Source organism: Atractosteus spatula, chromosome 19, assembly GCF_055471065.1.
Source record: "Atractosteus spatula isolate fAtrSpa1 chromosome 19, fAtrSpa1.hap1, whole genome shotgun sequence".
In the NCBI taxonomy this organism is placed as follows: Eukaryota; Metazoa; Chordata; class Actinopteri; order Semionotiformes; family Lepisosteidae; genus Atractosteus; species Atractosteus spatula.
Genome location: NC_142724.1, coordinates 3045593 through 3069487, shown reverse-complemented (window position 1 = coordinate 3069487; position 23895 = coordinate 3045593). Strand labels below are relative to the sequence as shown.

Genomic DNA, 23895 nt, shown 5'->3' with positions numbered 1-23895 from the left:
TTAATTCTGCATAATCGTTATGAGGTTTAAGAGTTAGAAGGAGAACTTCATAGTTGCAATAAGCGCAAATATTTAACTGTAACTTCAATTCTAATTCTCTCTGTGATTTTCTCTAGTATCCCACAGATCCTTCGTTACCTTATATTCAATTATAACACAGTAAGCACACTAAAGTCCAGTAATAATAACAGGATCAAAAGGAGACTTTCAGCGCAGTTTAAACTTACAGCAACTTAAGAGGAGCTACAATAACTTAAAATGTATTTTGTTTTCTCAGGTTTTATTCAAGGAGCTCAGAATTTTCTAATTCACTTTTAAAATAATTAGTACTAATTTGGCAACACAGGGTCTAATGATACAATTATTGTTGGCCAACAGCTCTGGACACGGGGCAGTTTAGGAGACTACAGATACAGAAGGAGCAATAATATTTTTAATTAAAACCCAGACTAGAAAGTATAAAGAGTACAGAGGATAAAGGTTAAGACAGGGATGACAGACTCATGACAGACAAGATGGGATATGGATTGCAAGATCATTTTACAGTTTTGGAGCTACAGAACTGGTCTGCTGAGGCTTCCAGAGTTCACAGCCTCACACTGGGAACCGAAAGAAGCACAGACTCTGAAGAGCCCAAACGATGCAAATGGAGACGTGTAGGGGACTGACGGTTCATTGAACTAATACCACCTGACCTCTCCCATCTACTTCGTGTTAGTTTAAAGACACGGTGGCATGGTGGTGAGCATTGCTGCCTTGCAGCACTGGGGCCCTGGGTTCAATTCCTGGGCTGCTGTCTGTGTGGAGTTTGTATGTTCTCCCTGTGTGAGCAGCGTGTACCCTGCCTCGTGTGCATGGCTTGTCTGCATTGTCTCCAGCTCCCCCATGATCCCATCCTGGGTAAGGCAGTCAGAAGTCATGCTGTGAGCAGCAGGATCCTGAATCTTATTGTCTCAGTGCAGGACAGGCCAAGTGTCCAAGTCACTGTTCTGCTGTGTAAATCGCCAAGCGGGGCCAGGAATCTTTTCACAAGAGATGAGAAAAAAATTTAATGTATTTTGAAGGAAAAGTTCTTATTTTTTCCATCCATCCATCCATCCAAAACACAAAATGTCCACTGATAACTCAGTAAGAAGTAACACTTACAATTCCAAGAACATCTCACAGGTCTTTGATCAGATTAAGTCATAGTATCCTCATACTCATTACAGTGAGTAAACACACACACAAATCTGCAATACTGTGTAAGTGCTACCTTGACAATACCTTTTCAGTAATATTATAAGACTTTTAAAGTCTGCAGATTTTTTATTTTAAAAAATATAATGGAGAACACGAGATATGTCAATGAATTCCTGTGAAACACTGTCTCTAAAGGAATGGCTTATGAAAAATATTTAGATGCCGAACTAAATCTTTTTAGTGTAAAACAGAAACCACGAGAGCACCTGACTTGTATATTCAAAATCCTCCAAAGTACTGAAAAAAAGCCTAGAAAGTTGGACTTCTTCAGCATCAACATCAATACACAAACCAGAAGACAGAACTGGAAAGTAAGGAGTGGAGCATTTTGAGAGTGAGACCAGCAGGCAGTTCTTTACGCAAAGGGTGGTGGGAGCTTGGAACGAGCAACCCAGCCATGTTGTTGAAGACGATACTCTGCAGTTCTGCATGAAATGCCCAGATAAGATCCCGGAATTAATTAGCTGGTTGCAATTCCATGAGTTAGAGAAGAAATACCTCCTAACTTCTCTTATGTGCTGATATTTGTGTTAAATTGCAGAAGAGTGTTGCAGATCAAACAGTTAATGGGCCAATATTGCACATCCTCCATTTTAAAGACAACTGTTGTCGAGGATATTTAATCTGATGTCTGCAGTGGAAATTCAGTGCAAAGTCGAAACAAGAGCATTGAAATGTCAGTCATAACACTGCTGCCTCTCTCCCAGTCTCTGTAGAATACAATGCTGCATGGTTTTTATTTGCAAAGTCTACCAGAAGCTCAGTCCAGGCCTGGCAGCTGCAGAGCGGTTTGGACATATTTTCAATATGAAAGGATTAACCAAAGTGGGCTTTCCAGCAAACAGAGCAACTCTGAAAACTACTTTGGATGAAACTATTCGCCCTTAAGCCAGTCCAATCGACATCAAAAGGTCTGACAGACTGCACTGCAAGAATTTTTTTTTTTATACGCAACGGAGGCGTGACGGTGTAGTCCACCCCAGCTGGTGCAGTCCACGAGCTGACCCCAACCCCCTCCGCAGAAAACATGGAGCCCCACAATCCAGCTGTGGCCACCACAGGGACTGGGAGTCTGGACTCTGACCTGGGAGCCCTCAGGGCCGCCGGTGAACGAAACAGAATTGCCAGCAGGGACGGTCGTCAGGCCCAGTCTGAAAACCCACGTAAACCCACACATGCACCAGTTCTGCAAGCCCGCCGCGGCAGCGCCACAGTATGTTGGGGACAGAGCCATTTCTGGAAGGACGAGCCTCCTCTGTACCATGAGCGCTGGCTTCTGTCTTGTCCTCTGCCTGTCAAGTGATTTTATCCATCCATCCATCCATCCATCCATCCATTTTCTAACCGCTTCGTCTAGTAGAGGATCATGGGGAACTCGGAGGCTATCCCAGCAGGCAATGGGCGCAAGGTGGGGCCCACCCCGGGGACCGCACGCAGACGCAAACACGCACACGCTCACACCGGGGCCGGCTTTCCCAGAATCCATCAACCTACCAGCATGTCTTTGGACCGCGGGGGGGGGGGGGGGGGACACCGGAGCACCCAGAGCAAACCCGCAGGAACACGGGGAGGAACGTGCAGACTCCACACAGACAGCGCCCCGGGGCTGAACCCAGGGCAATGCTGACCCCTGTGTCACCATGATGGAAGTGCAGATCCGAATCCCCCCACAGTATGAGCACTGAAGGAGGTCCTGGCACTCCTAACACTTGGAAAGATCCGGCGGACTTCACCACAGTCGGTCTATAACCGCACGCAGGTCTGGCCACATTCCCTGCTCTGCTTTAGCGGCTTGAGACCTCCAGTTCTGTTTTTTTTTTCTCATTTTCTGGTGGCCCATGGCATTGTTTCACATTCTATCGATGCTGGACTTTTTCCCCCCCAAACACCAAGATCAAAATCTTACCAGAGAACATCTTTATCCACACTGTAAAGTGAAGAGGCTCAATAGCATGTGAACAATACTGCAGCTGGCTGATTATCGCTCTTATTTTGAGTGTAAATATGCAACGACTGGATGAAATTCTCGTGCTCCTGTGAATAAATGCTGAGATGGATCTGTAACAGTGGATCACTCCCCCCTGCTCCCCTACAAGAGCTTTCCTTCAACAACACCAGGCAGCCCATCCCTGGATGATCACGCTGGTTAACAAGCAACTCCTGGAATTGATTTGGAGATTGTAAATCCATGACTCAGTCTGCGTTTCATTTCAGACTGCGGAGATTCCTCTACAGGTCGCAGAGTAAAACAAAGAAATAAAGTTGAGTGAACAAGATGGAAAGGGGGGAGTAGAAAAAAAAGAAGGAACTTAATGTAAAAATATTAACCTTTAATATTCACCTTGATTGCTTACGATGCAAAAGACACTACTGTATTGCGACTAGTCTTGCTACAAACGGCTGTAACGATAATGTTGCACAATAAGTATCTTCCACAGATTCAAAGGATGGGGGGAGTTTTAAATAAGAATTACAGGTAAATGAACACAAGCAGCGCTTTCTGAGAAGATGAATATGCAAAAGGTCCCTGTGCTTTCAGGTCTGGGATGTCTTGGATATCTAAGCTTTCGTGGTGGTGTGGCACACTCACTAAGGGCTCAGTTCCTATCTGGGGTCCTCATTTCTGACAATGGGGCTTTATGGTCTGTACTGTCACCGAACTGCAGTGCCTGACTCCCTCAGAATGAGCCAGCAAACTCAAGGGAAAACCACCAGCTCGGAAACTGGGGCTGTAACTGCGCAGGATCGCACCTGAGAACTGACGCCGGACACCAGCCAGGCGAGGCTCCTGAAGCAGCCTCAGCAGTTCTCAGCTGCAGGATCACATTGCCAGAAACTGCACAGCGCCGGTAACACGCAAGGGAGAACAGGTATTCGCGAATAAGCACTTCAAATTTTTCTGCATGAAGGACAGATCAGAGAAAATGACTTTAGTGACCCTCAGACGGACCAAGGAGGATAGCAACAGCTACATTATATCAAAGTTCTAGCTGAGCTCATTTAACACTACAATTAAAAGAAAGCCAGGTATTATACTTTTAAAAAGCAGTGGAAAGTATTCCGAACACTGTGCCTGCTACACTGGCTTCATGCAGAAGCGCCCATTCCCGTAAATACAGTAAGAAGTCCAACTGCTCTCCTGGGCTGCTGAGGTGGTCGCTCCGCGGCTGCTGACAAAGCACAGTACATGTGCTGAAACGCTCATAACAACAGATCGTAGGAAGAAAAGCGGTTTTTAACAGACTCGGGGAACAGCGGCACGGAGACAGGGGTCTTCGGCCTCACGAGCCCCCGGCGGGGCTCGCTGACTGTCCCGCGAGCCGCGGGGTGTGATCGGGGTCTCACGCGACCACTTCAGCGCGCGGGACCGACAGAACGCGGAACAACATCTCCAGCACTATGAGAATATCATTATTATTATTATTATTATTATTATTATTATTTAACTGATGAGAATATTTCTGTAACAATCTGAGAAAGAAACTGTGTTTTATTTTATTTACATCGTTCGAGTAGGGAGCTGCGTCAGCACGCATACGCTGCAAAGGAACAGGTAAAGGTTTATTCCCTGCTGAAAAGAGAAGAAACTAAACACAACGTTTCGGCTGTGGAGCCTTCTTCATGACACCCGAAGACCCGGAGAAGGCTCCACACCCGAAACGTTGTGTTTCTTTGTTTCTCTTTCCAGCAGGGAAGAGGCCTTTACTTGTTCCTTATTTCACTTACGTTTATCTTTATGGGATTAAGGGGAACCAAGTCAAATCAGAGCGAGATTAAAAACGACGCGAGGTTACGACCCCTGATCCACGCGCTGATGACACCCGATCACTGGGAGCCCAGCGAGTGAGAGCGTGCGTGCGGCGCCCTCGCGCCTCTGACTGGGGGTCTCCCTCGCGGAGCAGAATCCCCCCCCCGGAGCCTCGTGTTACACCCGGCAGCTCCCGGCAGGCAGAGGGAAACCGTCTATAATTATTGCACCGATAAAGAACTCGACACTGCAATTAATAATGCATCCAGAAATAAAATAGTTATTTGAGGACTCTAACAAAACCAATTAGGATAAAAATGCGCTTCTTAAGGGCTTGTGAAATTTAATCCTACAAATCTGCCCTACTGCTCCTATGAATACCACTGTTTCATATTTTCATTTTAATACTAATATCTTCAAGGACTGTTCTGAAAAGTACTCTAAATCTCCAACAATCATGAAGTATAATGTCATACGGATAATTGTAGCATTTGAATGGTCGAAAACCCAATATTCTGTTAAATCTAAAATCACCTGACTGTCGCAGGATGAAAGCTTTCGGGACACCTGCGTTGGGAAATTCAGAGTGTAATCTAATCTACAGACGAAGGAGGAAGAGTTCCGCTTTCTAACCCTTGTGACCCCTTTACTGACGTAATTTGTAAATTACAACTATGATTATATTGCAGGTTTACCTCTATATATAGGCCACTGGTTTTATTTTTATACACCAAAGCAAACAATTACAACAACCATAATAATCTCAGTTTTATATTGTATATCATTCGTTTATAAACTGTGCTGTCCTCCAACACCTTTGGTGAAACGTAAAAGGATATTGTCTTTAAAACACAGTTTAGTCTCGAAGAACTGACTTACAGGAGGATTAAGGTGCCGTTTCAGTGCTTTTCTTTAAAAAAAACAACAACTTGTTTTTCAGGTCCCCCACAGCACACAGAAGACGACGATGCTGAAGTGCCTTCAAGACACCCTGGTTTGTTAAGTTATCTACCCTGTTTTAGTAGGGTTGATTAAAAGCGGAGGAAGACGTTTCAGAATCCAGATGGTCATTTAAAACATTAAGAACACTAAAACTTAAAACACGTTTCACCGCCACTGAACAAAGGTGACCTCGCAGAAAAAAAAAAACGTCAGATCTTCCCTATAGTGAGAAAAAGTTATATTTATCCTTTTACTCTCCTGCATAGCAAACGGAAAAACGGCAGTGATTCCACTGTGATAACAGAATCGCTGGTTCGAGTCAAAACGCCTAATGTCGGTCACATTTCAACAACTGCACTCGCTTTGTCACAGGATGCCGATTCGCGCATCCCTTGCGGTTTATGAATCTTGAAGCGACAACTGCGCTTTACTGACAATTTCAGAAGCTGTGTCCGGTGACTCTTCGATCATAAGGATGTATAGTGTCTCCCCGCATTCTCAAACTGCGCCGACACTTTTAACGATGGCAGAGCGGGCACGTTCGCCGATTCATTGATTTTTAACAAAACAAATTCCTTCCCCACTTCATTGCACGAAACTATTTCGATAATTGTTTTATTCTTTAATTCTCGAAAATCCTTTCCACACTGTGAGAATTTAAAAAAACAATAACACGACGAACCAATCACACACGAAATGACATCAGTATGTAGCTGGAATCGGGGAATATGTGATTTTAACCGCCGGTCAGCTTTACAGTGTCGAAGGCTGTTGAACAGGTCAGCTCACAACACACGTCGGATTCCAATCGCCAGGCAGGTTTTTAGTGGCGCAATTCCCTCAGTCCAAACAGGAAGATCGCTATGGGTATAGATATCTGAAAACATCCGAGTCTGAGCACAGAACAAACCCGATAACCATTAATCAATAAGTATTAACCGCTAAGACTATTATTAACCACACTAATAGATTGTTGGGCCATTAATTGTTAGTAACAGTACTAATAGTTGGACCATGAGCTATTAATGACCTCCCGTCTCGGCGGGGATTCGAAGCTTTTATTTTGAGCAGAACCTTCAACAAAATAAATGGTTTCTAAAGTTTTCCGAAAGGGCATCATTTAAAACACCGTCTCACTCATTCAACATTTTAAAAATCATTGTCCATTTCATCCTAAAATTGCTTTACTTCGACTCGGGCCAGAAAAAATCTCTAATTAGTGCGTTCTCACTTGGTAATGAACTGGCCTCATCCCTCTGCTCTCCTCCCCAGCTGAGAGCTGGTTTGTGTGGGTACTGGCGCATCATCCAGGTGGGGCGGCACACTGGTGGTGCTGGAGGGGATCCCCATGATCTGTAAAGCGCTTTGAGTGGAGCGTCCAGAAAAGTCCTATATAAGTTTAAGCAATTATTATTATTATTATTATTATTATTATTATTATTATTACAAACGTCAGTTTACGACAACAACTGTACTAACCTATTCCCCGGTTTCTCCCTTTGAGTTAATTTCCCAAACATCCCTTTTGTGTGTTATTAACCACCACTGCTGAAGCCCTGGAGAAGGATAACAATTGCTGTTTGTATTTCATCAAAACCAGTTTGCAATTTGTCGGTTACTGGAAATAGCCTCCGCTCTAACCCCACCAAACAACTTTGCTTCTTCCAATCGACGTGGTTTTCAGACGCCGTGGTCGCGGAGAGAATATTTCCGAGGCCCGAGAGGCGCCCGGTTTCTCACGATGAGACAAGTGGGCCCGGGGTGGGTGGAGGCAGAGGCAGGTTTTCGTGCAGCTGAGTGCAAACGACATGCTACACCCCCCCTCCTCCTCCTCGTCCTCCCGATCAAGCCTGTCCCTCTCCGCTCTCCGGCGAACAAATGCCAGTGTTGCTAGGTTCTGCGCTCTCACCCCCCCACCGCCTTTCTATTTACAATTCCCGGCTAAAAATAGCAACAAACGAGCCATTTATAAGCTCGGGACGTGCCCGGGCATGGCGCGAGGGGGGCCGCCGCCGCGCGGGAGTTCCTGGCATACCTTTCACCTGAGGTCACGCTCCGAGCGGAACCTCGCGCACCCCCCCCACCCCCCCCGGAGAACTGAACAGCTCCGACAGGCCGACTACACTGGCAACATTTCAGAACACCGTAGGTCCGGCACTGGACTTTTTCTTTTTAAATACTAAAAGGTTTCTTGTCGTACCGTGCATTTTCTTTCTTTCGGGACGGTACGGCAGTGCCGGACCAAGATTTGCAGGGGGCGGCGTGTTGCAACCTTGCAAACTGTCTAAAAAAAAAAAAACCCGTCTTGCACCTTTTTAAATGAACACATATCACACTAACACACAGGTATCCATAGGTATCCTGCGTTATTACACCGGCTCAAGGCTAAGAGTACTATAGCAGACTCTTTCGGCGGCTGATATTAAATTCTTATTTAACTCATCATCTAGATTTCAAGTGTATTATACATTTTATTGAAGATACCAGATTTTCCCCTTCTGTCCTGTTGACAACAATGAGATATCCACCGTTCTAGTCCGCCCTAACGGTAAAGGATGCAAACGTCCGTCAAAGTGCCGTTGAATACAGTGTGCTTTCGGACAGTATTGATACCGTCGTCTTCACTAGGATTAGCAGCTGCGGTTCACGGTCGAGGCCCCGCAGGAGCTGCGACTGACAGGTGACTTGTAAGAACGAGCCAAAGGCTTATGGAAATGACGGCGTCAACAACAGAAATGCTGCCGAAAACCCTCAAGAGGTCGGAGGTGGACGGGAGGCCAACCAATACAAGCGCAGCGGGGATCGAACAGCCTCCTGCGTCAGTGTCTGGGCTGCGGGCCTGGCGTGGCGGTCTCCCCGCCGTCCACACGGGGGCGGCAGTGGACAAGAGTGAGCGGAGACGACAGAAGCGCCCCTCTCTCTGCTGCTCCGGACCACATCACAACCAACCGTCCGCCCCCCTCCCAGTCCAGACTCCCCTATTTGCTGTTGCGATTCTCCTGGGAATGAGCAAGAAGCCCGTGGCTCTCAGAAAGCTGCCACCCAGTGTCAGGTTTGTAATTTTGTCGGAGAGTGGGTGGAAGTTTCAATCTTATCTTTAATTTGTTGGTCTGTTACAAGCCCACAGCGTTTTTCAGCTCTTCGCATCCGACTACTGAGCAAACACTCTCCGTTTTCTCATCGCAGCTCCAAAGAAGAGCTTCTTTTTTTTTTTGCAGAACATAGACAACCCGGTGGATTCCTTCAGAATGAACACCAGCCAGGGGGCACAAGTGGGAATGCTGGAGACGTGAATGTAAAACCAGGAACCGGAGGCACACCTCTTTACACAAAGGGTGGCGGGAGTGTGGAACCAGCTGCCCAGCTATGTTGCCGACGCCGTTACCCTGGCTCCTTTCTTAAAACAGGCGGAGGAGATTCAAGTTCACGTTTATTTGTCATTCCAGCCCTATACAAGTACACAGTGCAACGAAATACCGTCCCTCCTGGTCCACGGTACAGATACAGACAGGACACTGACATAGACATTGTAGACAGGGTACACACAGTGCAAAGTGCAAACAGTGCAAATTACTAAGGCAACAGTCCACCTCTTTTGAGCCGGATTCGAACCAGTAACCTAAGGATGGCCGGGCTTTACCACTACAGTCCTCCACTCTACCAACCGAGCTATCGAAGGGGCAAATTCTGGGATCAATTCTCCTTCGGAACTTTCTAATGTTTCTATCGATAACATTTGACAGTTAACAGTGCACATAAAATTTGACAACTTTACAAAGTGAGCAATGTACAAGAAACTAATTCCTGGAACAATAATATGTAATGGGTACTTAAAGCAGTTTGACTGTCACATATCATAATTTATTTATAATAAGGCTACAGGCACATAACGCGGGAGCAAACTCTGCCTTTTTAAAATTAATGTTATGGTCTCTGATTCAAAAGAAATGAAACCGAGAAACCAAGTAAAGAACTATAAGCAGCACAAAACCTACCAACGTAAGTTATTCAGTCACCAGCTTTTAAAAACTATTTCCATTTCTGTTTCATGGCATTTTGTAAAAGTAATTCATTGCATTTTACAGAACAGGAGGGTCCATCTGTACACAAAGAGTTGTGGGTGTATGCAACAAGTTACTCAGCTCTGTTGTTCAAGCAGATCCTGCACCCTGAACTGTTTCACAAAACAGCCAGAGGAGGTCCTCAGATTAGCAACTAAATACCCAAAGTAGTTAGATTAACTAAATGGTCCCCTCTCATTTCTTAAATGTTCTTATGTCCGAGAGCTCTGCTTGGTGGAATAGTTAATGTAATATTTAAACTGAGTCCGAAGGCCAGCATACAGAAAGACATGGAATGGAATTCAGGTGCCGATTACTTTGAAGAGCCAAAAAGGCAGAAAAGCAAGATGCAATCCTCAAACCTTTTAAATAAACAGAAAACTGCTCTTTGAATGATTAGTTATCTTGTAAAAAAAAAAAAAAGATTTTTTCTTCTCACATATGCCCCAGAAACATTTAAAGAGATTTCCCCTGCTTTGTCTTCCGAAAAACATAGTGAAGTGCTCCAGCCATTCACATCCAGCGGCAGGCCACTAGAGTCCTAGCAGCAGGGGAGTCCTCTTGTGTAGCACTCCGAGCCAGTCCGGGGTTTCCTGTGAACCGGCTACAGGACTCCGCACAGCCGGCGTGAGAGCCTCCTCAGCTGGGAACGGACGTGGAAGAGCGACGACATGATCTCTCTCACTCCGCCTGCCTGCGCTGCCCAGCCGCCCCCGAGCCAGGCGCACGTACGCACACACATTCCTGCCGGAGCGCCGGTCTGTGAGCGGCCCTGTGCTCGGTTCAATGTCTGCGCTGTGATGCGCGCGGCCCCCTGGTCCTCCACACAGTGCGGGGCTCTGTCTCCTGGGAGTCCCCTGGGGCTGACTGAGGCGCATGTGGCTGCTGGCTCCTCACAATGCTCCCCCTGTTCTGGGGCTGCGAGCGCTGGAGCTGCACAGGGTCACCAGCCAACCCAGGAGAACGCGCCGGGGTGTCTGTGCACACAGGGCCTTCCACTTGCAAGGCTGCACCCCTCCACCTCTCCCTGCGGGGTGAACACGTCTCCCACTTCCCGAGAGGAGACAACGCCAGAAAAATCCACGCAGTCCGATCTGGAAACTGGATTCTCCCCGGGAACTGCCAGATTCCCGATTGTCGGATAACCTGATTCCGTCTTTCTCCAGTCCCATCTCTCTACCGTGTTAATGGACAGCAGGGCTGTTCTGGTCTCGATCAGAAAACAGTCCTGGCCATGACATGCGATTAACGCACGGGGAGGAGTACTTGTACAGTACCTTCGTGCTTCGTACTTGTGAATGACTGCAGAAAACCACAGAGCACTCATATTTGTGCAGATCATCTTAAAATAGGCCCAGACTCATTTCGGAGAAGCCATTAGTACTATGAGGAGCAGCAGGCATATTCATGCTTTCGCAAACAACTGTCTGTGCAGTCATGTATTTTGCTGGTTGAGCTCAGTACTTGAGCCCCATGCAGGCAGGTCATGGTATTGCAGCATGATTCTGCTACCCCCCCCATGGGTCCTGAATTCTGAAATTCTGCCCGTTCCTCAGCTCAGTCCTGAGTGCACAGCTGAGACATTCATTAAAGGAGCTGATAAGGTGAACCCAAACATTTACATCTACGAAAGTGGGAGGAAACTAATTGGATCGAGTACAGGGAGTGGCTCTTTACACAGAAAGGTGTAGGTGTGTGGAGCAAACTACTGAGTCCATGCTCATGTTCTTTCAAGAAGAGTTTAATGACGTTGTGACTGGGAATTGAACAGACATCCTCTATCATCAGAAACGTATTCTCACAGCAGACAAAGATCGTGCTGTCATTTTCCAGTTCTCTCCCATACTCAGTATTTTTTATTTCTTACACATTTTTCTACATGCCCAACACTTATTTATGAACAGCTGTGAGTGTTGTGGGTGCTATCTGTCTGTATCTCCTCCAAAGAAACAGGTACTAGAAAACACAAAACTGAGTGGCAGGAAGTATACAGGGGAAGGATATTCCCTTTGCACCATGTGCGCTTTGCTGGTACACCAACGTATAGTGGGGCTTGTGTGACATTAATGTGCTTCCCAGGTCCATAGTAAATGGAATAAGGAGCAAAGCAAACAGCATCTGTGATGTGACGTCAGTCTCACCAAACAGGGAACAAAGATTACACTGAAGAACTGGAAAAAAAACATCACTGACGAGCTCAAATAAAGACATTTGTCATAACTATCTATTTAAAGCCCCTGAATAAATGCTGATGAGAGTTTTAATTGGAAACTTTATGGATAAGTTTCACACAGGTTTAAAATTTAACATAAGTTGCTTTAAAGGCTCTTTGCATTGTAAACATCCCATAAAGATAACATTGTCTACATTACTTTTTTAAGGTGCTAAAACATCCAAGCGCTCCTCATTAGTATAGTGGTGAGTATCCCTGCCTGTCATGCGGGAGACCGGGGTTCACAACTCCCCGATGGGGAGACAGGTAGCTTACTGCCAGCAGCCATATCAGCTCGCAGCTCGCAGCTGGCAGCTGGCAGCTGGCAGCCCACTGGAGCTCAGCAGGTGTGAGCCTGGCCAGTACCTGGATGGGAAACCTCCTGGGGAAAAACTAAGGTTGCTGCTGGAAGAGGTGTTAGTGGGGCCAGTAGGGGGCGCTCACCCTACAGTCCATGTGGGTCCTAGTGCCCTAGTATAGCGACAGGCACACTATACTGTAAACAGGTGCCATCCTTCGGATGAGACTGACTCTCTGTGGTCATTAAAATCCCAGGGCGTTTCTCTAAAAGAGTAGGGGTGTAACCCTGGTGTCCTGGCCAAAGTTCCAATTGGCCCTTACCAATCATGGCCTCCTAATAATCCCCATCTGTGAATTGGCTTCATTACTCTGCTCTCCTCCCCACTGAGAGCTGGTGTGTGGGGAGCATACTGGTGCACTATGGCTGCAGTTGCATCATCCAGGTGGGGCTGCACACTGGTGGTGGTGGAGGGGATCCCCATTACCTGTAAAGCGCTTTGAGTGGAGTGTCCAGAAAAGCACTATATAAATGTAAGCAATTAATATTATTATCCAAAATGCACTGAAACATCAAAATGCACAAGTGATAACACTTGGCTTAGATGAGAAATTTATAGGCACGACCTGAAAATTTACACTTTTTTTATATTTTCTGTCCTGTTCGATTTTAACTTCATTTTTTAAATTCCTCCTGTAGCAGTGCCTTTCAGATGAGCTGTTACCCAAATGGTATTACAGGGAAACCCGTCAGGCTCCCACAGCACTGCAGTTTTGATCCACTCCAGATTTTCATGCCTTTATTTAGAAGTCAGCACCAGGTGCTACATTTTACCTTAAACGTGTGGAAATCTGCCTTTCCACTTCATCAGCACTATGTGAAATAAAGAAGAGCCTGTATCTCATAAAACTTGGAATGGATCAAAGTGCTGTGTGACACGACTCCAGTCTGTTTCTCTTCGGTGAATCTGTGGTCATTCTGAGCGTCTCTGTCAGGTGTCGAACACACAGCTCCGGGAGCAGCAAGAAAGGATCAGAGGAGCATGAAAATGGATGGAGACAGCACCCCAGACTCCATCAGGCCTGCTGTGACCACAGCAACACACAGCTCTGTGACCTCTCCTCTGAGACTGAGGCGCACTGCCCAGCTGGGTTATGAAAGCTCTCTAAACAGGCAACGTTCACATTTCTCATTCCTCCCACCCTGCCTGGCTAGGCACACTCCACACACACACACTTACACCTTCCCAGCACAGCGATCCGAGCTGCTCAAAACATTCGTCCCCAGCCAAAAAATTCAGGCTAACTGCTGCTGTAGAAAGCCTCCCACACACAACAGTTTGGAGTTTGCAGCCATACTGCCTCTTAGTTTGTCTTTTCTTTTTCCTGTGGAATAACCGTGATGCAGCTACTGCAGGTCTCCCACTGCACACGAGTGTGAGCTCATGCTGGTTGAATAAACTGCAGGCTCTCGTCTAGAAGCCAGCATTTTGCACACCTATTGCCCCATGTGCAGAGCCCAGCAGAGGCTTGGTCTGCGAACTGATCAAATGCTCTTATGTTATAATTATTAGAGCATGTTTCCTTTAACCAAAAAAACACATGAAAGGAAGTCCAGCTGTTTGTGTGTGCATTTAAATGGCTGGTTGATGAGTCAGGGGGGCAGTGAGTGAGGGTTAAACAATGTTTTCATGGACAGAGAGAGAGAGATTTTGGGCTGCAGATAGAGCCTATTGTTCTGACAGCCTTCATGTAAAATTTGGACTTTCTAAATTGCTCATCACAGACACCGTGGTTACAATGGGCACTTATTTGCTATTTAATTGTATTATTGCTTCCTACAAATAGCAGACCTCCAACACAAGGGACACCAGGTACCGACCTTGACTTGTAACTGCAGGACCGATCAACTCAAAATGACCTGGCTTCCTACAGCCAGCTGCGGAGCACATACAGGCTGTGTGGTCTGTGTTCTCTATGGGGTCTTTCCAGATCTGTGCGCCTTTACACCACTCTCTGAGGATGAAACCTGTTTAGCACTCTTGCAAGAAAAAATGGTAGACAAACATTTCAACATTTGTCTTTTGTGAGAATAGCAGCAGTCATCAGAGCAAGGCATTCCCCTACCCCACAGCACCACATCTGTTGATAAACCCTATAGTGAAAATTCTCAGTGTTCAGTACCGCGCCAAAACAAGGCATGTCTTGTGAAGCTTATAAAATAACTTTATGCAAATGCTTCATTCCAATGGCCTGCAAAGATTTTGTTTAAATAACCAATAACCGCACACAAGTTCCTTAATTAGGGACACTGAGGTGCGTTGTCTGGATTGAAATAATCAAATACAAGCCTATGTAGAGGAAGCTAAACAGGAGGAGGCTGCTCCCTGTGCTGTGTTTTCCCGTCTGTCTGAGGGACGGTTGCCTACTCAAGGTGACTTGAGACCTACTGAGTCAATGACCGTTCGGCTCCAGGACAGACAGGAGCACAGCGGCGATGATGAGAAGCTCTCCATCCAGAACGTCTCACGAGATCTCACGACGCTCTCGGGCACAACGAGGCAGGCGAAAAACAACACTGATACAGTACGTGCGTGAAGAATCAACGTAGTAAATGAAACGATCAAAAGCTTGGAGCGTCCTAGCGAGGGGCGAGGCAGGGTTTGGAAGAGCTGACTTACTGGGGGACCGCAGCCCTGGAGCAGCAGGACAGAAATCACGGCCCTTCGGGGGCTGAAGCATGGTGACGTGGGAGACTACACAAAACCAAGCCTTATCTACGGGGTGGAGCATCACTATCGTCTCCCAGGAAATCTTTATTTCAGCTTTCACAAGCCTACAAGACTAGGAGTTACAAAATGGTGGTGGCACTGTTGGGGGGAGTTCTGATTAGTTAAACCCATGCACCTGTTTGGTTCTGTATTTGTTGGGTTTTATTGTTTTTTTTGGGGGGGGGGGGGGGTCAGATCATTTCTGCGTGTTGTTTACCACGGATGTCTGTCTCTGAAAAGGAACCAGGATGAGGTCCTCAGATCCATCTGCTGCTAGCAAGCCAGCGCACTAGCTAGGCCGAACGACCCCTTGCGCTCCTGCTGCTCTGATGTAAAGTTACAGACAGCACGGTGGGATCTTCACCATCCCGCCCACAGCAGCACTGTCACATTAGCCATGGTTACTCTGTTGATCGCTGGGGTCTCCTTTAGTGTTAAGCGGACAAGGAGAAACATCAGCGCTGCATCTTCTCCGATCTCCTCTTCAAGACCCACCTGTTCAGACTGCACCTTAAGAACCCTAGTCCCTGTTAGTGCAGTCCCTTTGAACCCAGGACATGTTTCCAGCCAGCGTGACCACGACTCACCCAAAAGGAGGCACATAACTGGCCGTGGGGGGGGCTGGAGCTTTTGTACCGTTCTCTATAGAACAATCCCCCGGGACCAGGTACATTTCCGGTTGTTCCTCTGGGAATTATTATTAGGAATTATTCAGTAACAGGGATAATTCAGATTCAATTATCCCCCTAGCTACTAAAAAAAGGAAAACCTTTTCCTCCAAAAATATTCGAAAGCTTGGAAGACAAGCGGGCTGTTAATGGGCGTTGCAGGCAGGGGCTGGGCAGCATTGCCCCCGGCTGGCATTCCCTGAGATCTGTCTGTGCTCATCTTTTAACAAGCGTCACTTCCCTCATGACTGAGTGTCTCGGTCACAGGGCCCACATAATTCCCCTCCTGCCTTTTCAAATGTTGGACCTCAGCCTCTTGCTTGTGTAACTTGTTAATAAAAAAAGGGGACAGTTCTTATAAAACCCTCCTTGTGTCGCTGCGTCTCAAGGCCAGTTCTGGGATCCTCTCCATTAAAACGGCCTCTGTCCCGAGTTCGGTAAAGTAAACAATATAACATGAGATGATATAACAAGTCTCCAGTCACGGCAATGAACGGAAAAAGAATGCTTTCACAGCGCTGTGAGGTCGGGCGGCTTTCAAAGAGGCTTGCCCTTGAAAAAGTGAGAAAGAAATCACCCCCCTTTTTCAGGAAAGTTTCTTCCATGAAATCCGGCAAGATACAGCGAGCGTCCGGAGGAGAAGCGAAGAGTTGGGGAATTTGAAACGCTGCGAGCAGTGAAATGCAGAGAGAACTGCGGTGAATGCTGGCCCCACCACCCCCAGGAGGAAACTGGGGCAGAGCCTTCCAGGTCTCCTGGCCCAGAATACAGCAGGTACAGGGCTGCTGGTGTGAACAGTCACAACGCCCGGGGGCCAACAGCAGGGCGGGCGCACGCATTTGTACCTGCAAAGGACTTGGGGGAGGACGTCCGGGGCCCTTCTGAATCCAGGACGTTAGTGAGATCCCCCCAGCATCTTTCGAAAGAAAAGTAAATGAGGGAATAGCCTTGCTCACCCCCCGCCTCCCATCGACTGCCAATTAAAATAAAGAAATGAAACTACCAGCGAGCTGCTTCTCGTTTGGGAGTAAAGTGTGACTTCTCTGCTCAGAGCCCATTCCCCCCCAACCCTACGACTTGCCCTCTCTGTCTGATCACAGGTAGGGGTTGAGTGAGAGGGGGTGACCATGCTGCACAGGTGCAGTGGTGGGCATGAGGGAGAATTTCTCCACCCCCCCAGAGACGGTGTTCCCCTGACAACATTTCACCCTGTGCTCAGGGCGTTATCTGAACACCTCCTGGTGCAGCATCCACACACGGCGAACACAGCTGCTCCAGATGTTTTTGCATTCAGTTCTGGGAGAACAGCCATGGAGTCTATACAGGCTTGATTTGAACCCGTGGAGTAAAGCATAAGCACGCTCATGTGTGTTCAAAGTTGCTGCAGGGAACTGTACAAAGCAGGGTGAAAGCTCACCAATGCCAGTGCTGCTGCAAACCTTTTAATTTTATAATAAATGCCAGCTGAGGCTGCACTCCGGCCCACAGGGGTAAGAGGCTTTAAAACAGAAAAGAGGAGGTGCTTGCTTACACAAAGGGTTGCAGGAGTCTGGAACAAACTACCCAGGGAAACTGGGAAACTGACTCTCAAGAAACAGGTGGGTGAGATCCATGATCATGAGATTCAAGCTGGATGGGTCAATGGGTGTGTTCTTAAAAGCTGATTTTGTGTCAGGAAAGGAACAGAACCAGACTGGACCGGACTGGACCTTGCTCCTGTGCCCAGGCCCAGTCCCCAACCCCCTGTTCTCACCTCAAGCTGCACCAGCTCGTGGTTGGCGATCAGAGCCGAAAAATAGTTGCCCTATTCTGACCAAGACCTCAGGGTGACTGGAGGGTGCCAACCACTCCTAAGCGAAACCTCTCTCGAGGTGAGAGTCTTGCTCAAGCACAGAGAGCACTCAGCATCAGTAACCAACTCCGTTTTGCACTCAAGGACCTGGGGTTTGAACCTGCAAACTCCACTTCTGTGATGCAGACCAGGTGGCACAGTGCTTTATGAACTTTCTGCAGACAGTGGTGGGACTGTGTAGAAAAAGTTTGCCACGACTTTACATACAGGTATATACAGTAGATATGGCATAAACCATCGGCACCTCTCGAACTCTCCTCTGGCTTGAATAATCAGATGTTTACTGTCAAATAAAAAAAAACACTCTTTTTTTACAGTACACCCAGGCGCTGTCAGCCGCGGGGGAGGCTGACAGCAGCTACGCAGGACCTACCCACACGCACAATGGCCAGGCACGTTTCGAACAGCAGGGAAACCACGACACGTCCACGACAACCGAGAGGGGTCAGGCAGGGCGCTCGACACGGGTCCCACACCGCCGACTTCCAACGTACAGTCTCAGAAACCCAATCGGAGAGCGAGCTCAAGCCCAGCCTCACACGGTCACACAACTTAATCGCCAGAAAACGCTCTCATCTGCACAAACGCTCTCATCTATTATCTGATAATAATAATTGAAAAAAAAAAGACCACCACTTCCTTCAACTCCAAATGTCAAAATGTTACACGCCCGATACACTACAATGTAACTCCCGAGGACCAGCACACGACGCACAAGAGATCCCACTACTTATGCCAGCCTGACCTGCGCTTTTAAAGGGCAGGCACGGGTTTCCTGCTCGCCTTGCCGCGCACTTACCCAGGAGCAGCAGCCGGTGGGTCTGCTTGTACTCCCGCTTCTCCGCTTTCAGCGTCTTGTCGATGTTCCTGCTGCGCTTGTTTTCCGCCTTGATCCGAGCCTTCTCCTCCACCCGCCGCCGGTCCCGCAACTGCGAGTCGGTGGCGTGGTCCTGAAGTCCCGTTTCGCCGTCAGCCCCGGCGTTAACCCCCGCCCGCCCCGTGTAGGTTATAGCAGACTGGGGTCCTATTAACCGGGACCTCAAACTGTGACACATCCCCATAGCGTCAAAACAGCGGAGGGGGAAAAAAAACGTTATTCCCGTATCTTCTTTCTTGTTATTTTTCTTCTTCAAATAATAAAAAAATTGGTGGCAACGAGAATATTTTTATAAAAAAGGAGAAGAAAAGGAGGATATTTATTCCGCTTCCATAGGTGCACGCATCAGGAGATCACCATCATGCCAGAATAATAATAATAATAATAATCCAGTGCGCTCAGACTTGAAGGTACAGCACTATTTACCGTACAGCAGATAGCAGCCACTATCCGGTCTACCTACTGTAGGTCCGCTCAAGGTCTCTCTCTCCCCGCTGCTTTCTCTAGCTCATTTCTCTCTCTCCTCTGCCCGGCTCAACAACAGAAACAACAGGAACTCTCCACGTCTCCTCTTCTGTCTTCTTTTTTTTACGCTTTTCCCCTTCTTCTTCGTCTTTTTCGCTGCCTCCTCCTCCTCCTCCTCCTCCCCTCTCTCTCCGGGTTCAAAATTTTTATAAGCAACCAGGGGAAAACGAGAGAGAGACACACACACAAGCACGCTTCGGGACCACGTGATCAGGAAATGTTAACCATATTTATTACCGCAATTTTTCGGAGATCCGAATCTGGTCTTTTTATCGCTGTTCGATTTGTTTGTTTTGTTATTATTTTATATTTTACATTAGTGCTTAGCTGTAGCAGCCTCCCGTCTAAAATGAGCACTGGAACGCGCCTGTCAATCTGTGCGTGGATCTATTTCTGGGTTCGGCCTAAGAACTAGGCTGGGTTTGTATCCTTGTCAGACACATGACATTTCATTGCATGTCACCAACGACATTAATAGGCTGCATACCGTGTGTTTGTGATAAATGAGGGAAATGCATTTAATATTTTCTTGGGTTTTTTTCAGAACATTTCTGGTCATTTTCAGAAGGTTTAACAAACACAAATAACAAACACTTAACAGTTTGACAAACACAAATAACAGTAATCATATTATATAAATATCTTTCCTTAACTTTGGGTAATTACATGATTTTGCAGGTCATAAAAGGCGTTTTAATATAGATCGATATATCTATAAATCTATAATCTATAAAAAACTGAAAATTAGCAACTCAGGGGGACACAACTCCAGTCCTGGAGGGTTCTGGTTTTCTTTCCACCTTGCCAACGAGCAAGTGCAAGTCAGTCATGGTGCCGAAATAAGGACCTTATTAAACAGACACGAGAGCAACTGCCAGGGACCATCCACAAAACACCTTTACCTCTCCCCCGGTGAAGGAGGTACAGTAGGTGCGATCAGCTGAGCAGGTGATTTGTCCATTTAAGTAATTAAGAAATAATAATAGACCAAATTGTGAGTACCTTCCAGAACCAGAGAGCTCTTCATTTAAACAGATTGTTTGCTAAACTGATCAATAATTTACGGGGGCTTCCGTTCTTCAGATGCAGGTGACTGATAAGACCAATTGGATCTGGGGGCTCTAGGAGCAGGGTCAGAGATCCCCGATCTAAGGCCTGGTACAGATGATTCTGCAGAAGACTGTAAGATGTCCTAAAGGGGTCAGAGTTGGTCCACCTGTATTCCTCTGAAGGGCTACAGAAACTCAGCTTCTTCTGAAAGCACAGGGCACAAGGAGGGGCTACATCCTGGACAGGACACAAATCCACTGCAGGGCACTACAGTCACCAGTTAACCCAGCAAGCATCTTTATTTACAAAGTGGAACAGCCATGGGAACATGCAAACTCCACACAGATGGTTCCACTGGATAGAGATCAACTCGGGACCCAAAAGCTCTGACGCAACAGTGCTAACCGTCACGCTACCATTCCTGCCTGCTGTAAGAGTCATGTGGAAACATCGAATGATTCCTCTAACGGGAGGGGAGTGGTGTGTTTATGTGTGTGAACGTGCCAGGGTTCGGGAGCCGCTTCCTTCTGTGTCGCAGGGTTTCTTTGCTTATGGCGGAGTGGCAGGCCAGCTGCCGCCACGCCCTCGTCAGCAGGTGATCGGCTGAAGTGTGGGGTTCCCAGTGACGGGGGCCGACTGATCGCACAGCGCAGACAGGCAGGCACATTCTAGGGAACTGAAGCTGTGAGGTTCTTCGTAACAGTCAGTGGATTTCACAGTGATTTTGGCACCATCGAAAAAAAAAATCCTTATTTCTGGGAATAAATCTGGGGCAAAAAGAACATAACATGCCAAAAACAAAAAAAAAGAAACAACAGAAACTGTTGGCACAGGGTATTGAGATGTCTAGGGAATAATTATATGCTTTCTATACATAGAAACTGTGCATGGACTGGATGACATATACACACGTAACCCCTAAATAACAGAAAAACCCAAAATATGAATATATATTTGAATTAGTGCAGGGAAAACTGTGCACTCTGATCTATTTTATTGCTGTTTTGTGCAGGTATAACATAAAAACTATGATATCATTATGAATCTGTACCTTTTATTATTATTTATTATTCTGCCATACTAAAGTTTGCGTACTTATAACTGGGCTCGCACAATTCTGATATTAGAGGAATTTTAGTTTATCTCAAGGTGTAACAGTGACAACTGTGTCAGTCTGAACCAAGCTGGACCGAGAGACAGCAGGACAGGAAGTTCCACTCCTGGTCTGACAGGAAGTGTGTCATCAGCAGGTCAGCTGCTGTCTGCTGGGAGAAACAGAGGCAGGAGCCAGCCGAGTAGTTCACACACACAGTCAATGCCTCTTTGTACACACACAGTACATACCACACACTGTTAAGATAATATAAAAACACTTGTCATTTTATATGTATTATGTAAACATTTTATAATTATGTAATATATTTTACAGAGGGTTTACAATTACTTGCTTTAAGTCTAGTGTATCATTAGACAATCACATGCACATACTGTATGCACTTATGTAACTCCCACACATTACAAACCTGAATGATATTGTATCCCAGCACAATAGTAACATCTGTCTAACCTTTTTGGGTTTGAGAATTGAGCCAGGTTAACTCAGTGTTCAAAAGCCAAGCTAGACGGTGGGTGCCCAGGTTGCACACTTCTAGAGGACACTGCCTTAACAGTACAGATAAACTATAGTGTACTCCAGGAACCTCACAACATTTAAAAATATGACAATAGAATTGTTTCATTTTGTGGTGATTAATAAATAATGATTGTGGTATGGCAAAACATAATTTCCATAACATACCTTGTGCTACTATTCAAAATGAATGGGAATCGAATAATATTTACTGCATCATGAATTACGTCACATCTCATGGTGTATTTCTTGTGGGTGGTGGAGAGCTGAACCAGATCGGACTGGCAACGCTTCTTCTTTTTTCATCATTGTCTTAATACATCCTACAATGGCTGAGTACATTTTTACTGTCTATTGCAAGAGTGGTGCGTCTTTTCACAACAGTTACACGGAACAACAGTGTTTTATAACGGTACTTCATGTTTTTAAATGAGCAGTTTTAGACAACAGTGTAATGGAACAGGAAAAGAGCCTCACCCTGCATTCTTTCCGTTTATACTCGTCATTCCACTCCCATTGCGACACTGTTTTGTATAAATACTTGGTGTCAATCAACGCGTTATCTTACCACTCGATGCGCCTGAAGGTAAAGAAATTCCCACTGTCCCCATTATGCCCACTAGATGGCGGTGTAACAGTATTAAATCCACGACTGCACTTTACAGCCCAAGATCAGTCGCTGTTCCTAGTACAGAGGCTGGCTTGCGCTTAGGGTATAACTTCCGCTGTGAAAAACGAACCTCAGAAATCACATTTCATTATATCTTTATTTATATGTATGCACACATTAATCTACCACATGTAGACTGGGGTGATGCACAGTGATAATCACTAAATAATATTTCCCCTTCACAAGAAGAGCCCGTTATTTGTGTAGCGATAACAAATAAGAATCTGTGCATGTACTGCATGTGCATGGAAGTGCTGCTTTCACATTATTTCATTTTAAATGGGTTCCTAAACCGTTTGCTGGTTCGTATACATTCACCGCCAGGACAGGCTGAAATTCTCCTGGGCATTCAACCAAGCCTTCGTAAAGCAAAATGACTTTAAAAAACATTTCTGCAAGGCTGGTGTCTTTCTTTAAGTGTTAAGAGTAATCAAAAAAGTCTCCTCCCATCCACCTGTAGACAAATACAGGGAGAGTGCATGTATCAGACACAAAACTGTTTGCTATGATTAGAAATAAATTAAAAAAAAACATTTGAGTGCAGTACTTTGCCAGAGTGAAGAATTGAAGGGAATTGTAAGACATACAGTATATGTATCGCACCACGATTTTAGTCGTTCCTGTTCCATAAACCCAGCAGACAGTACCAGTGCCGAAATTGATTGTTCTAAATAATCCCTGTCTAAAAGCCTGTCTGTCTCAGCATGTCTGGATACAAACGACAAAGTGATAATCTTAAACACAAATGGTCTGTCTGGCTGGACCCCACACCTGTCAAAGGGCAATTCTAATGTTTCCTCCACCTCAAGACAGAGCCTACGCACAGCATGGCGCTTGGTGCTGATTTATTTAGGTAGCTAGTCCGATGAAACTAAGCACTAAATAGACACTCATGCTGCACAGCAATAAGCACGATACTGCTATGTATTGGAACACCCACAGGTGCTGTGTTGTACAGAGTCGTGCCATGTTAAAATGAGTGTCCAGGGTTAAAACGAGGCTTCTGAAAAGCAGGGATATAAACCAGATCATGCCATTGTTTTTTTACCGGATGGTGGTCTGAGGGGCTCATTTTGAAAAGGCACCAATCTGCGATCCTGAAGTCATTACTGCTCAGTGCATAAGAATGTAAAGTCTGCGATGAGAGTAGGCCGTTAAGCCCGTCATGTTTGATCCAGGTTCTTGAAAGAAGCAATTGTGAGGGTTTCAATGACATGGTCGAAGCAGTTTCCCACAACTGTTTGTGTAATGAAGTACCTTATGTTCCCAGTTTTAAAAGCACTTCCCCTTCGGGTACACTTGTGTCCCCTGACTCGTGTTTCTCTATTCATTCTTAAGAAGCCCACTGGG

General features: G+C 46.2%; 1 protein-coding gene across 1 annotated transcript in view; it reads right to left on the bottom strand.

Moving 5' to 3' along the window:
* The window catches only part of gnas (GNAS complex locus), a 65672-nt gene extending 46195 nt beyond the window's left edge, over positions 1 to 19477 (bottom strand). The window contains exon 1 of the mRNA XM_088937759.1: positions 18593 to 19477. Coding sequence (XP_088793885.1) covers positions 18593 to 18854 — 262 coding nt within the window. The 5' untranslated portion in view covers positions 18855 to 19477. The remainder of the gene's footprint in view (positions 1 to 18592) is intronic.
* Positions 19478 to 23895: the final 4418 nt, after the last annotated feature.